We start from the raw sequence: 15,601 nt of genomic DNA, 5'->3' as shown, positions 1-15,601 counted from the left end.
TTCAACCTTAATATTATAAAGCGACGAGAATACTTTTTGTGCACCAAAAAACCCAAAATAATACAAATCTTTTGTTTCTAATCAATGGTTCGGATTGCATATCAAACTGCCAATTTCAAGTGAAGTATTGAAATTTCGAAACACTTATGACCTAACGAAGCCTTGTTTACTGAAATCACATGACTTTGGCGCTCCGAACCACTGATTCAAACAAAAGATTCGTAAAGCTTCGAAGCAGTGTTTTGAAATTGGCCATCACTAGATATTGTTAAAAAAAGTCATTATTTTGGATTTTGGCGCACACAAAGTATTCTCATTGCTTTATAATATTAAGGTTGAACCACTGTAGTCACATGAACTGTTTTAAATATGTCTTTAGTGCCTTTCTGGACATCTGAAAGTGTTAATTATCTTGCTGGCAATAGAGGCCTCACTGAGCCATCAGATTTCATCAAAAATATCTTAATTTGTGTTCTGAAGATGAATGAAGGTCTTACGGGTGTGGAACGACATGAGGGTGAGTAATTAATGACATAATTTTTATTTTTGGGTGAAGGGTTTGGGTTTTCAAGTCAACTTGAAAACAAAATCGACTCCTTTTACATGTTCCAGAGTGTTATTCATCTGTGCATCTTATTTTTAAAAATTTCTTCAAAATGTACTAAGTTGCTCCACCTTTTTTGAGGGGAGAGTGGTGAAAATGCTTTTAACCAATGGCATTTGACATTATTGATGCAAATGTGTTTGATTACTTGTTTATTATTTACTTAATTCAAAGTTGAAATTCAAGTATAGAGTTCAATTAGGGAACATAAGTATCGGTATTTGTAATATATACTATGTAATTCTTTTTTTTTTATTTTGATTTCCACATGATTTGAATTTATACTGCCACCTATTGGTGTGGATGTATCATATGACAGAAATGAAAACATTTCGGCTTACCACTGATACAGTGGAGCAACCTGATGAATTTATCACCTATGATTATTTTATTATGCAGCTGAAAGTAATGTTAATGTTAGTATGTGGCAGGTCATGCTATCTCAACATGGCGGCTCCCATGAGTGAGAGACCCTCCCCTTGTAGAATAAAACATCATTTTTAAACCACTGACATCTTCATCTCATTTGGGAGTACATTATTTTAAACATTTTTCAAAAGTTACATTTATCAGGGTAAGTAGAGAAAGTTTGTATGACTTTAAAAAAACCTGTAGTTCAAACCATAATTAAAAATATCACCATTCAAACCATCATATTTGCTGTTTAAAAATATTAATCCTTTAGAATTTTTAAAATCACATGTTTTTTCCCACAATGCTTTCTTTTAAAATTATTTTTGAATATTAAGTTACATTTTGATGGTAAACTCTTTTTCAGTGCGGAGATTGCAATCTAAAGGTGTCCTAGTCCAGTATTTCCCTCTCCATAACAAAGAAGACCTTAAGAGACTCTCCTTCTCATGGTACAAAAAGATCAAACTGTCCTTCCAGCCACTGGGTGAGTCACTCTGTCTATGTGCGCTGGCAGCATGAACTTTAAACCCAACTGCAGACTTTATATCAGTTTTCTGATATAACTTAATGTGAAAAGAATTTCACAAGAATTTTGGTTATATAAGTATGGCTGAATGTCTTATTTGGTGGCTGGGTGGGTGTGATACTCTTTGCTTCTCTTGAATTATTGTGGGATTTCAAAGAAAACTGTTGATTGCTTGCTCTGTAAAGCAGAATTTTACCTGCTCCATCTTAAAAACGGGCGTTTTAGGTCATTATACACAAACCCCAATGTTGTGCTATATTCACTGAAGATGTTCTCTTTGTGTCCTCCATGATATAGATGACATCAGATATTACTTTGGTGAGGGTCTGGCGCTCTACTTTGGATTTCTGGAGTATTTCACGTTTGCCTTGGTACCCATGGCCCTCATTGGTATCCCTTACTACCTCTTTGACTGGGAGGACTATGACAAGTATGTTCTGTTTGCTGTCTTCAACCTGGTTTGGTCTACGGTTTTCCTGGAAGTGTGGAAGAGATGCAGCGCTACGTTAGCGTACGGGTGGGGAACGCTAAGCCGCAAAAAAGCATTTGAAGAACCGAGGCCTGGATTCCATGGAGCTCTGGGGTTTAATCCAGTCACGGGGCGAGAGGAACCAGTCTACCCTAGCTCCAAGTACAATTTTTTAAGTATATTTATATTTTGGCTGAAAAAACGGCATATTAAGGACATCTTTTATAGCCTACTTTGGTTAGCACCAAAACCTGGTTTACATGTCTCAGACCTTTAGCATACAGTAATTGAGACTTATACATTTAATAATACACACATACAACTGCATATTCTAAATCAACATCAAACAAATAGCATGATAAATATGGAAAGTGTTCTAGATGCTCAATTTGTTTTGACAGTGTTTGTTTTCCCATGACAGGCGGCAATTGAGGATATATTTGGTGTCGGTTCCTTTCGTTCTGCTGTGCCTGTATCTGTCCTTTTACGTGATGATGGTTTACTTTGACATGGAGAACTGGGCCATAAATATATACCATGAAAATCCAAACTTTGCAACCGGCATTCTGATGTTTGTTCCCAGTATCATCTACGCTGTGGTCATTGAGATCATGAACTTATTGTATCGCTATGCTGCTGAGTTTCTCACAGACTGGGGTGAGCTTGAAATTCTTTCTCTTTTCTTTCTTCTTTTGTCATCTTCGGTTACACTTTATTTCAGTGGTCCACTTTATACATTCTACTAACTATAAGTAACTTTGCAACTATATGTCAACCAGTATTAGTAGACTGTTAGGTTAGGGTTAGGTATTAAGGCCCTGATATGCAAGCAAAATCAAAGAACAATCTGGTGTGATGTTGTTTCGAACAAAATCAGGCCAAAACGAAGTTCCTTTTGTGTTCATCTTGGGAGTTTGAAACAGCTTGCCAAAGCAAACGTTACGGAAAAGTTTGCTCCGGCTGGTAAACACCATCAAACTACCATTGGTCCATGGCTATTACGTAATAGGTAGGTGTGGCTCTGAGGCTCCACCTTCTTTGACGTGGAAAAGTTTTCCACTTCATTTCTTCTGTTCAGTCCTTCGAGGTCAGACGTCCATGAGTAAAAATGTGAACACACTGTAGAGCTGCTTTATAGTTAATTGTATAGAAAATTAAGTTGTAATTCTAATTGAAAGAGATACTGACACTGGCTTTTCATGTTTAATACTGTAAAGCTGCTTGCTTTTAAACAATCTATTGTATAAAGTGATATATAAATAAACGTGACGTTACTTTAATGGAGTGTCGAATCTCTGAACTCGTGCTCATGTTGTCTTAACTACTCTTGACTGCTGTCATTTTTGTTGTTGTGTTAATGTTGTTATGTAAGGAAACCACACATATTCATGTAAGCAGTGTAGGCGACATGTTTACTAACGCTGTACAATACCACTGCTCACGTATTTCGGACTTCATTTTACCACAAATTGAAGAATGAAAAAGAACTTCGCCATGAGTATATCAGGGCCTTTAGACTTCAGATTAGCAGAATAAGTTGACACGTAGTTGCCAAGTTACTTACAGTCAATAGAATGTCTGTTGGGGGAGCATTAAAATAAAGTGTTAGCAGATATTAAGCAGACAGTCTACTAATAATCTAATGACTGGTTGACTTGTACTTATAGTTAGTAGAATGTCTAAAGTGGACCAGCGAAATACAGTGTTATCTCATCTTCATTTCAGTTTATATATATATATATATATATATAATTTTTTTTTTTTGTATCTTTGCTCAATAATAATTGAACGCTATTTTGTAATCTTTGTAAAAAATAAATAAATAAATAAATAAATAAATAAGTGACCAAATTTAAAATATGAAATAAAATCACACTGTGAGATATGTTGCTATTACAAGATATGAAGTCATATCTTGCTATTGAAATATAGTCACGTTGTGAAATTTAACGTATAGCAATTAATGTATAAAGTCAAAATTAAATTAAATATATTTTTAATTGTTAGCTATAAAGTCACAATTTGCTTTTTAATTAGAATTTTGAAGCAGGAACAAGTGTCCACAGTGTCTTTACCAGGAACATCACCAAAAATGTACTTCAGAAATGTAAATCACAATATTTGAGGGCCCCCCTCCCCTCCATATTCAGCATGTTAAGATATTACAGAATTTTTTGCTGTAATTATGAAAAAGCTGTTTGTTTGTTTTTTTAAATATATATACACAGTACTGTGCAAAAGTCTCAGGCACATCAGTATTTTCATCCCCCCAAAAAAGGTTTTAAGCCAGTTATTTATATCTTTTGCTGTAGTGTGTCAATAGGAAATATCCGCTCACATTTCCAAACATTCATTTTGCCATTGATTGTAATAATCCAGTGAGATTTTTGAATGCACAATAAGACTGATAACAGCCGGTGCTCCACACAGTGATCTGATCTCACCATCATCAAATCCGTCTGTGATTACATGAAGAAACAGATGAAACTGAGACAAACTAAATCTAGGAGAACTGTGACCGTGTCTCTAAGATGCTTGAAGAAACCTGCCTGCAAAGATACAGTACTGTGAAGAGTTTTAGGCACTTGTGTAAAAATGCTGTAAAGTGAGGATGTTTTTAAAAAATACTGTTATAAATAGATTTTATTTATCAATTAACTTATATTAACTAGATCAAAACAATATTTTGTGTGACCACCCTTTGCATTTAAGACAGCTCTTGTACAGGTACACTTGGGCACCATTTTTCAGGTAGCTTTGGAGGCAGGTTTCTTAAAATCTCTTGGAGACACGGCCACAGTTCTTCTGGATTTGGTTTGTCTCAGTTTCATATGTTTCTTCATGTAATCACAGACGGATTTGATGATGGTGAGCTCTGATCTCCATGTGGAGCACCGGCTGTTATCAGTCTTATTGTTTATTCAAAAATCTCACTGGATTATTACAATTAATGGCAAAATGAATGTTTGGAAATGTGAACAGATATTTCCTATTGACACACTACAGCAAAAGATATAAATAACTGCCTTAAAACCTTTTTTGGGTGGTGAAAATACTGTATATATATATATATACTGACGTGCCTAAGACTTTTCTATAGTACTGTACTGTGTGTATGTATATATATATATATATATATATATATATATATATATATATATATATATATATATATATATAATTAGTAATAATTTTATATATATATATATATATATATATATATATATATATAATTAGTAATAATTAACATTTTTGTTTGTTTAATATTTTAAATGAAATAACCATGACCACATTTTTAATTTAGATTAGAGTTTATTTTAATATATAAGATATTTATAAAAATATTATTTTAATATAATAATGAATTTTAATTAATAATTTATTAATTTAAATACTTTTTAAGTAATCCTGCTGCCTCTTTGGAAGTTTGCTGATGCCTTCTTGTGTGCCCTGGCCCCCTTGGTTGAGAACCACTGGTCTAAATTATATTTCTGTGTGACTTAGCCATAATTTCATATAAATGCTATTAATACCTTACTCTAATTTATGTATTTATTTATTTATTTATTACTCTTGAAATTAAATTGTTTCCCATTCCATGTATTTTGTTGTTCAGAAAACCACAGATTGGAGTCATCATATCAAAATCACCTCGTGCTCAAGGTTTTGGTGGTATGCTTTCAAGTTTTTGTGTGTTTTTATACTTCATAGTCTTATAACAGCATGTTTTACTAATTCATTGATATTTTACCTCTTGTAAATACATTTCTGCCTGCAATATAGGGTTCCCACTAATTTTCAAAATTGTGATTTTCAGGCCTAGAAATATTAAAAAGTCATCTCTATATCATTACATTTAAATAAATCTTTATTCAGTAATCAGGAATAGTAGTGGAAATGCTTTGGGTTAAGGTGTGGGAACCCTTGCAACATTAGAGGCAGATTTCTAAAGTGCAAATTTAGTCTTAATTATTGAATTTTTGTTGTTGTTGTTTGTTTCCAGTTTAACTTCGTAAACTGCTTTGCCTCTCTCTTCTATATTGCCTTTGTCATGCAAGATATGGTGCTTCTGAGGCAGGTGAGTATTTCTGAGCTCAGCTGCATGGACAAACAATAAATCAAGTGAAGTTTAATGAATTAATGACCTATGATTTAAAAGGGGCATTATAATTTTAAATGGAAGTAACTTTGCCTCTTGCCTGTGTGTGTGTGTGGATCATCAGAGTTTGGCCACCCTGCTCATCACCTCTCAAATACTGAATCAAGTGATGGAGGCCTTCCTGCCATACTGGCTGCAGAGGAGGAGGAACAAGAAGGCACATAGGAGGATGAGGAGGCTGATGGGTGATAAAGAGCTCCCCCTGCTGGAACAAGTTCAGCTGGAAACTGAAATGAACACCTATCTGGTAGGTCCTAGTAACCATTATCATTTTGGATTTTGTAAACAAACACTTAGGATGTATGCATATATATGTATGTATCTATGTATATAAGTATATATATACTTAAGCGGGGAAGATACATGGACATTCATTTGCATTGTTTTAATGTGATGTTTAGTTTTTACCTAAAACCTTCCCTGTTCAGACAGTAATGTCCACATTCAAGCATTTCATACAATGCTTAAACTGCTTGTCCTTTAACAGCAGATTTTGTTCACAGCCAACTTAAAATCATAACCTAAATATGATTTTCATTTACAATAATAAAACCTAAAATTCTGTATTAGTAACTTTTCATCCCATCAGTTTCGCACGTACTCAAGCTCAGAGGATCTACCGTTCTTGGGTCTTTCTTGTGACTTGTAAATTCATTGTTAGCTAGAGACTGGAGCTTTACATTTCGCTTGAAACCGGCCCCGCCATAATGGAAATTAATAGGGGCTTAGTGCAAAAATGCCACCAAAATGAATAAAAATGCCCCCCAAAAAATCAAGATATATGGGGCAAAAATTTTCTTGTATGAGTTCTTTTTTTAAATATTTATAACAGGATATAAAGTGCTATAAAGTGCTGTTTTCCCGAATATTAGCACGATTGCAAATGTGATAGCCTATTGATTTTATACAACAGTTCAATAAACAAGGTGGACATCCGAATTGCAAAGGCTGTCTTTGCTGGAGCTCTGATCGGTTCATTTGAATCAATGAGGTGTTGACTCGGTAATAGATATAAATCGGATAGGTCAAATTCACAAATGAATCATTGAATCATTCAGTGAAATTTAGTTTAATTGAAAAGAATCTTACTGATTTAGTTTAACTGAAAAGAATCATTGATTGGAAAGAACCTTGAATCGGACACTGCTGTCGCATCTCTGAGCAAGTAACAATTTCTTCAGTTCAAAATAACAAGGAACAACATGTTTTTTATAAAATGTAGTAAAAAGCATGGAATTATGCTTTGGAATTTAGTGAAGTAAAAGTTAAAGTTTCCCAAAATAAAAATACTCTGATAAAGTACTGATACTTGAAAAATATACACTGCCCTCCAAAAGTTTGGAAACACCCCTGGCAAAGTGTGGTTTTGGATGCTATCAGCATAAATCCTTATCATTTTTTGGTGCAAATACATTAAAGTAACTTGACATTATCATTGAAGACCAGCAATAATAATTTTCATTTTGATTACATAATAATGGCAATATATACATGTCAAAGTCAGACGTGCCCCTTTGCCAGCTGTGATTCCTGGTTACTGGTTTAAACTTGGCCCAGGTTTGTAAAAGATTTTTGGGTCAGCACACCTTAATAGCTTCAACAATTGATTGCCAATTAAGTTTAGAATACAATGAACCAATTAGAACCCAGTTTAGGTCAGATAACTGCTAATGGTGTATATTTTGATGAATCGAAAATGTAAGTTTTTTTCTATGTATAAATTGTTTATGTAATAAATATGTTTTTGTAGTTTGTGTTGTCCCTTATCAGTGCAAAATTATCACAAATTAAAAAGGATTCATGCCAATATTGTCCAAAACCCCACTTTTCTAGGGCATTTCCAAACTTTTGGAGGGCAGTGTACTTAAATACAGAAACAAAGTAAAAATACTTTATTACTGTCCACCACTGGTTTCTTGCACCAAAAACAGTCATAATTTAATTTCACGTGACCATTTTCTGTCCCTCTTTGACATTTAGAATTGAATCTCTCTGAAATATCTTTGATCATCAGGGCACATTTGACGACTACCTTGAGCAGTTCCTGTTGTTCGGCTATGTGAGCCTGTTCTCCTGTGTGTATCCGCTGGCTGCTGTGCTGGTGGTGCTGAACAACATCACCGAGGTTTACTCTGACGCCTTCAAGATGTGCCATGTTTTCAAGCGTCCCTTCTCAGAACCAGCCGCGAACATCGGGGTGTGGCAGGTGAGAAAACTGCATGAGAAAGTCTCACATCCAGAAGTGCTGATCATTTCTGCACTTCAAAGAAAAAATGTACAGTGCTATAAAAGGGAGACTACAATGTGATAAACTTCAATAATAGTATATTATAATAGTCAATAATAGCCCATATGAGTCATAATTATAATAGAATTTGTCATCTGGATGTGTGTTAAAAACAAATCCAGAAAAAAGTGCTATTATAAATATACATTAGCAGTCAAAAATTAGGCCACACCTACTCATTCGTTCAAGGTACACTATGTAACTTTTTTTTTTGTCCAAAATCCTTCTCCAAAACGTGCTTTTGTCTTACCCTGATTCACTATGGGAAGCCTATTATAAGTGTTTATATTTTAGACCCGATTGGGATGGTTTTTGTAGGAAATTGCACCTCTCATCATACGTAAACAGAGAACAAGTGCTTCAGCTACTTTGAGTTGTGTATGTTGTAAAAGTGGCATAGGTTAGTTGTCACAACAAGCAAAATCTCCTAAATCTCCAACCTCCAGGGAATCACCCTTTTTAAAAAACACAGAACAGAGTAGAGTCTCCTGGCAAAAAGAGAATGCGACAGAGCTCATGATAAAAAGAGGGTCAACATTGGCTTGGCTTTTGTTGGAGATGGCGAGAACTGAGTGATTTAAAATGTAAAAATGACACAGAGATGACCTTTTTATTACTCAAAAGATGAGCATATTATTGAACATATAAATGGCCATATGTAACATTTTAAAGCATTATCAATTGTGAGGGTCATTTCATTATGGCCCTTTTTTTGTAGCACTGTGCTGGGATTTATTTTCAAGGAAATACTGTCTATTAATGAGTATAGCTACAGTAAATTCTTTAGCTAGTCAGCTTGAGATCCTTTCCATCGAAACTGGTTATATCTGGTTATAAGTCTAGCAGTGAATGTTTTATGAGCTGTAGGAAAACCATATTCATCCACACAATCACCTAGAGCTGAAGCACAACCAAAACAATGCTCTTCTGCAAAATGCATGCAGTTTTTTAACTGCTAGAGGGTCAAAAGTTACATAGTGTACCTTTAATATAACTGAAATAAAATTTCATCCAAAAATTAAAATTCTGTCATTATTTGCTCTTATTAATGACCTGTATGCCCTTCTAGTCCATATACTGTTGTTTTGATTGTGGAACACAAACAAATGTGGAATATCTTCCTGCAACTCTTTTCCATACAACAGCAGTTAATACTGACCTTGTCTTACAAGGTCCAGAAAGGCCAAAGGACAAAGCACTTATTTAAAGTAGAACTTTTTTTTTTTGACTGGTAGTGTTCACAGATATCTGAAGTCATACGAGGGCATGGTGTGGTGAAAGAACATCATTGTTGGGTAAAATATATTGTGTGCAGGAAACCATTATCTACCATGTGAAAGGCACATTTGACTCAGTTATGCTCATATTCAGAGAAAAAGGCATATGAAATTGATATCACACAGTGGTGGACAAAGTACACAAATCATCTACTTGAGTTAAAGCACAAATGCCCTAATGAGATATTACTACTGTAAAAATATATGGGTCCCACTTTATATTAGGTGGCCTTAACTACTATGTACTTGCATTAAAAAAAAAAAAATACAATGTACTTATTGTGTTCATAATGTATTGCAAAACACTTTTGCTGCTATTGAGGTGGGATATGGGTAAGGTTAGGGACAGGTTTGCTGGTATGGGTGGGTTTAAAGGTGGGTTAGGGTCTAGGGGATGAGTCAACAGTGTAATTATATATGTTATTACAGAAATTAATTACAGATGTAATTACATGCAGGTGTTTTTTTTTGTTTTGTTTTTTTAAATATAAGTACAATGTAAAAACATGAATGTGCAAAATAAGTGCATGGTATCAAATTATTAATTTTAAATGTAAGTACATAGTAGTTAAGGCCACCTAATATAAAGTGGGACCAATATAAGTAATATACTTGAGTAAAAAGTACAAAAGTACTGAATGTATTAATTTACTGAAGTATCAAATGTAAAACTCATCACTTATTTATTTGAAATTTGATATGCTCCATCATCCTACTGCTCAAAATATGTATGAGTTAAAACTAGCCAGAACTAGACAATAAGGAAGATTTGTGGAAGCAAGGCATTGAATATGCATGATGTGGAAGTAAAACATTATCAAAAATCAGAACTTTCACAATCAGTTGATATGACTGATAAAGTGTGTGCGCAAGCAAGTGAAAACCACAACAAACTATGTCATTCTATATTTTAAAAACAAGGAAATTTTGCAATAATAATAACTTGTCAATATTAAAATCCACCGCACACTCAAGCTCTAGAGATAATTTCTCCTGGATTTTGGCTTATTTTCACACAGATGTGACCAACTTTGTTACTGTTTACCACTGATATCACATCAATCAAAATTCACTGTTTATTATAGTATATTATGTATTATTTCCACATTTTGAAGTTATCAGATCTATGGAATGGCACTGGGAATTAATCAATTCAAGTTACCTTTATTTATAGAGCTTTATACAATACAGATAGTTTCAAAGCAGCTTTACATGGATAAACAGGAAAATAATGATTCAATGATGCAAACAGAGTTCAATTCTACTTGTAAAGCAGCTCTAAAAAGAAAATAGTGTCAAATTAATTGTTAGTGACCAAAAATCATCAAACCAAACAAAACTCACTTAATATCTAATGTCCACTTATATGCATATGAAAAATAATTTTAAGAATTTAAAGCTATTAGATTGAAATGTCTTTATGATCATGAGAAACATGCAGTCAAATCAATATTTAAACAGTGCTGTATACACACCAGTGTTATTTTAGTATTATTTATAAACTATGATATTATTATTATTATTATTTTTTTATAATTTCAGTTTTCACTTTAATTTTAGTTTACATTTTTAGCAATTTTGTTTTGTGCCTTAATGATTTTTATTAGGTTTTTTTAGTATTTCTATTTTTTTCTTATTTTTTTCATTTAAGTTTATCATTTCATTAAGATTTTATCATTAAGATTTTCATTCCATGTTTCTATTTTATTTTATTTCCGCTATATTTAAATTATTAAAGTTTTAATTAACAATAGTAGCACTATTACACACACACACTTAAAAAACAAACAAACAAACAAACAAACAAACAAACAAACAAACAAAAAAAACTAACATTTGGGCTTTTTCTTCTTGCAGTTGGCATTCGAGACAATGAGTATTATCGCCGTGGTGACCAACTGTGCCTTGATTGGTTTGTCCCCACAAGTGCATGCGTACTTCCCCGAATCAGAGACTCAGCTGATCCTCATTGTGGTGGCAATAGAGGTAACATATTCTCTCCTTTCCTCACAACATGGTAACCTATAACCCCCTTTTGCAATGGCCCAATTGGTCCATAAGGTGGCATCAGTGAGCTGTTTTCCCTCTGTGTTTGAGTGCTAAAGGGTGCTAAACTTGGCTGTAGTCCTTGTTTCCTTAACTGCCATGGTGGTTTGGATAATGCAAGAAACATTGTGTGTTAGACCTTGTCAGTTTGTGTAACAGAATAATCCAGTACCCCACTACTGTGGAACTCCAGTCCATATGGGTTAACGTCAGAATTAAACAGGAAGTTCAGTAAAGGATAAGCTTTGCTGCTGGCCTCAGGAGACCCACTCAAAATAACTGACCCAAAGCATGGAGAGAAACACACACTCGCACACAAACGCACTAGAGACTTGTGTTTTTTGGGAGAGAGAAAAATAGAACTCCTGATATTCTGTGTGAACCTGGTGGGGATCTGGGGAGGAATTCATTGTGCCATGTCTTGTTTTCCGCTAATTAAACTTCGCAGTAATCACTGGAGTTGTAATTAGGCCATACTGATTCACGCACAGCATCAGTGTACCATGACAGAATTTTAAATAAAACTCAAAACCAGGAGTGTTGAGGGAATAGAAAAGTCTTTACAAACCTCAAAAGCAAATGCTGTAGTCATTCAGGTCTGTGTGTGGCTTTGTTGTTTCGTTCTGCAACATTAAATCAAGTAAACTTTATCCAAATTGACTGAAGCCAGAGAGGATATGCATGTTAAATCAAAAGCAAATAGTAGTGTTGCCACCTCATGTACTCTGTATCTGAAGTTCTAATTCAGATTGATTGGTTTGAATTTGTCCGCTCCTGCTGGTTGGTGTGAATTGATTTGTTTAGGGCTGGTGGAATACGGGTATGCTGGGTACACAGGGTGCACTGCTCAAATCAACTGTGTTTGTGGGTGAATGTGTGGCTACACTATATCTCTGACGTGTTTTATTCATTTCCTGTGAGGGTCATGATGCTTTCAACCGTGGATGGTACAAACAATAGATGTTACATGTGAGGTGTGTGTGTGTGTGTGTGTGTGTGTGTATGTATGTATATACTGTACATATATGTTTTCAGTATTTTTTCTTTAGTGGAACTGGTTCTGAAAAAAAAAATCCATCTAAATTATTATCCATCTAATCTATCTATGGGCCAGATTTACTAATAGCTTGCACCAGCGCAAACCTTCTTTTGGTATTAAAAAAACTACTGTCAGAGTGTGTGGACGCAGTTATTTTTGCAGCTGACCTTATTGCATATGCATTTGCAGGAGTTTCCCTTTCAGACGCAAAATTTATGGGAGGAGAGTATTTAAATGAATCATGTAAGGTGATTTACTAATGTTTGTGCTACACAATTTACTGGTATTTGCACCATTATTTACTGCCCAAAAAGTCGGCATTCTGCCGTAAAACCTGAAAGCTCTGCACTGTGTCTACAATGTAAACAACGTTGAAGAATAACAGGGAAGAGAAGAAATGGTTGAATAAAGTCGTTTTTTGACAAAAATTTTTTTTCGTTTTTGCGCACAAAAAGTATTCCTGTTGCTTCATAACATTAAGGTTGAACCACTGTAGTCATGTGGACTATTTTAACAATGTCTTTAGTACTTTTATGGATCTTGAAAGTGGTAATTATGCTGCTGTCTCTTGAGGATCAGAAACCTCTCGGATTTCAGCAAAAATATCTTAAATATCTTACGAATGACATGAGGGTGAGTAATTAATGAGGCAAAAGTGGTAGTTAATAGTTAGTTAATAATGAGAATTGGACCCTAATCTAAAGTGTGACTTACTAAAATTTTGATCTGGTCATGAGCTGGTTCTTCTATAAGCTGTCAGTTTAACTTTAATTTAAATCAGTGAAATTAATGACTCTCTTTTTTTCATATGACAGTATGTATTTTAGAACATATTACCAAACATTAGTATTTTATTATTATTATTTAGTAATTTTAGTCATTTTTTAGTAAGGACAAATATTGCAGACAAGGTGCTTCCTCAAAAGTGATAAAACAACTGTTCATGGAATTAAGGAACCAGCGCCTATAAATTCCTTAAGATTCCAGTCTTTATTATCTATAACGATTCTCTATCATTAACCCACTGTACTGTGTACACGCACATTTTTAAGTCTGTTACATACAGCTCACACAATAAGTAGCAAGCAAATCACATTCTCTGTCTTTTATGCAGGGCGCTTCTGAAGGCTGTCTTTATATATTTTATTGACTCTGTTAGTTCATTAAGTGGAGTGAGCAGGGATTGGCATTGGATCAGCATATACGGATGGGGGAGGGTTTGATTCTTATGGATTGCAGAGGACTGTGTGATGTATAGATTCTTTCAGAAGTAGTAACACAATATCATACAGTCAGACAGTATACCAAGAGAGGAGGACAGGACAAATTATTAAATCATACATATTATTGCAGCATAGTTGTCACGGTGCAGCAGGGAAGAGTTGGGTCAAAGACTTTATATATAAAAAGATGGTGCACTCATATTATTATGAATTGTAGAAAGTGCAATGTGCAATATGGCAGAATAAGTCATGCCTTCTAAATAAAAGAGCTAATCAGCAATCGTCATCGCATTGCTGCCGTTAGAAGCTCTGATTGCTATAAAAACAGTCAATGTTGTAAGACTCGCGCTTAGGACTGCACATGTGCAATGGCTAGTCTAGCCTGAAAAATAAGCTTTTTTTAATGCTATTTTAACGTAAACCATCTTTATGAGACAGTTGTTAGATTTTAATTTCAAATATAAAATTTAATCATAAATTTGGTGAACAGCTTTGGAGAACTCATATTTCCCCATTCAAAGAAAGATCTGCACTTTCAAAGATGGCCGCTGAGTGAAATTACATATCTTTTGAGTTGTTGACTTTGGAGTCGAGGACCTACTGTAAGTGTAAAACTTTTATTAAATAAAACAAGAAGATAATCCTAAAAGAAGAGGATAATTATCCAAGGGGAAGAGCAGCAAAACAGCTTTAGTAAAATAAAGTCAATAACTGACAAATTAAAGAGAACCACAGGGCTAGATGGGTGAATGAGGAACTAAACAAGACACAGGTGGGCTAAATAAGTAACCATTAGTAGCAAACCAAGAGAATACTTAGTAACCTAGGGGTTACTGAGGAAACAGGAACTACAGGAGCGTTCACACCATTTCATAATTACCATAACGATTCTGAACAGTAAAAAGCCTTCACATGCTTGTAGATATTGTAATTACAATGTGTAAACTCGTAATTTTCTGAAAGTTACAACTTGTACCACATGGCCACTGTACCACCTGACCACTGCATATTTAAGGTGTGTACGACTTGAAGCAGCGCTGTGCAGACCGATCGGTGTATCTAAGTAGTGCGAGAGTGATTCAAAAGCATACAGAGCTTTATTTACGGTAATGCAGCATAAATACTTTATTTACGGAATACAACATAAACACAGAAACTGTGAACACAGGAATGACGGGGGAAAAAATTCAAAATTTGAGTCTTGGGTCTGTTCACACAGAACACATTTTCCATTCCAACTGCAAAAATGTGTTCTGTGTGAATGGCCTCCTTAGGGCAGAAAAACACTGGCAAACCATGGCAATAGTACGGCATTAAATTGTTATATAACAGGATGCTTCATAATTACTTTTGAAAATGTCTGCTTGCTATGGAAGCTTGTTTCTGCCACTTAATAATAAAAAAAAGGTAATTGCGACTTTTTTTCTTTTTTCTCGCAATTTCGCATTTACATCTTGCAATTCTGATTTTTTTTGTTCAGAATTGCGAGATATAAAGTCGCAATTACACATTATAAAGTCAGAATTGCAAACTCAAAATTACAAGAAAAAAGTCAGA

General features: G+C 34.4%; 1 protein-coding gene across 2 annotated transcripts in view; it reads left to right on the top strand.

Annotated features, from left to right (window-relative positions):
- ano10a (anoctamin 10a) overlaps positions 1-15,601 on the top strand; it is a 52,585-nt gene that overhangs the window by 10,419 nt on the left and 26,565 nt on the right. For both annotated transcript variants that reach the window (XM_048152776.1, XM_048152777.1), the window contains exons 5-12: positions 1,383-1,502; positions 1,842-2,175; positions 2,435-2,670; positions 5,630-5,685; positions 6,017-6,091; positions 6,237-6,419; positions 8,187-8,378; positions 11,594-11,722. In XM_048152776.1, the coding sequence (XP_048008733.1) occupies positions 1,383-1,502; positions 1,842-2,175; positions 2,435-2,670; positions 5,630-5,685; positions 6,017-6,091; positions 6,237-6,419; positions 8,187-8,378; positions 11,594-11,722 (1,325 nt within the window). The remainder of the gene's footprint in view (positions 1-1,382; positions 1,503-1,841; positions 2,176-2,434; positions 2,671-5,629; positions 5,686-6,016; positions 6,092-6,236; positions 6,420-8,186; positions 8,379-11,593; positions 11,723-15,601) is intronic.

This window comes from Megalobrama amblycephala, linkage group LG13 (genome assembly GCF_018812025.1).
Source record: "Megalobrama amblycephala isolate DHTTF-2021 linkage group LG13, ASM1881202v1, whole genome shotgun sequence".
Taxonomy (NCBI): domain Eukaryota; kingdom Metazoa; phylum Chordata; class Actinopteri; order Cypriniformes; family Xenocyprididae; genus Megalobrama; species Megalobrama amblycephala.
Note: the sequence above shows the minus strand (reverse complement) of the source record. Positions and strands in the feature narration are given on the sequence as shown.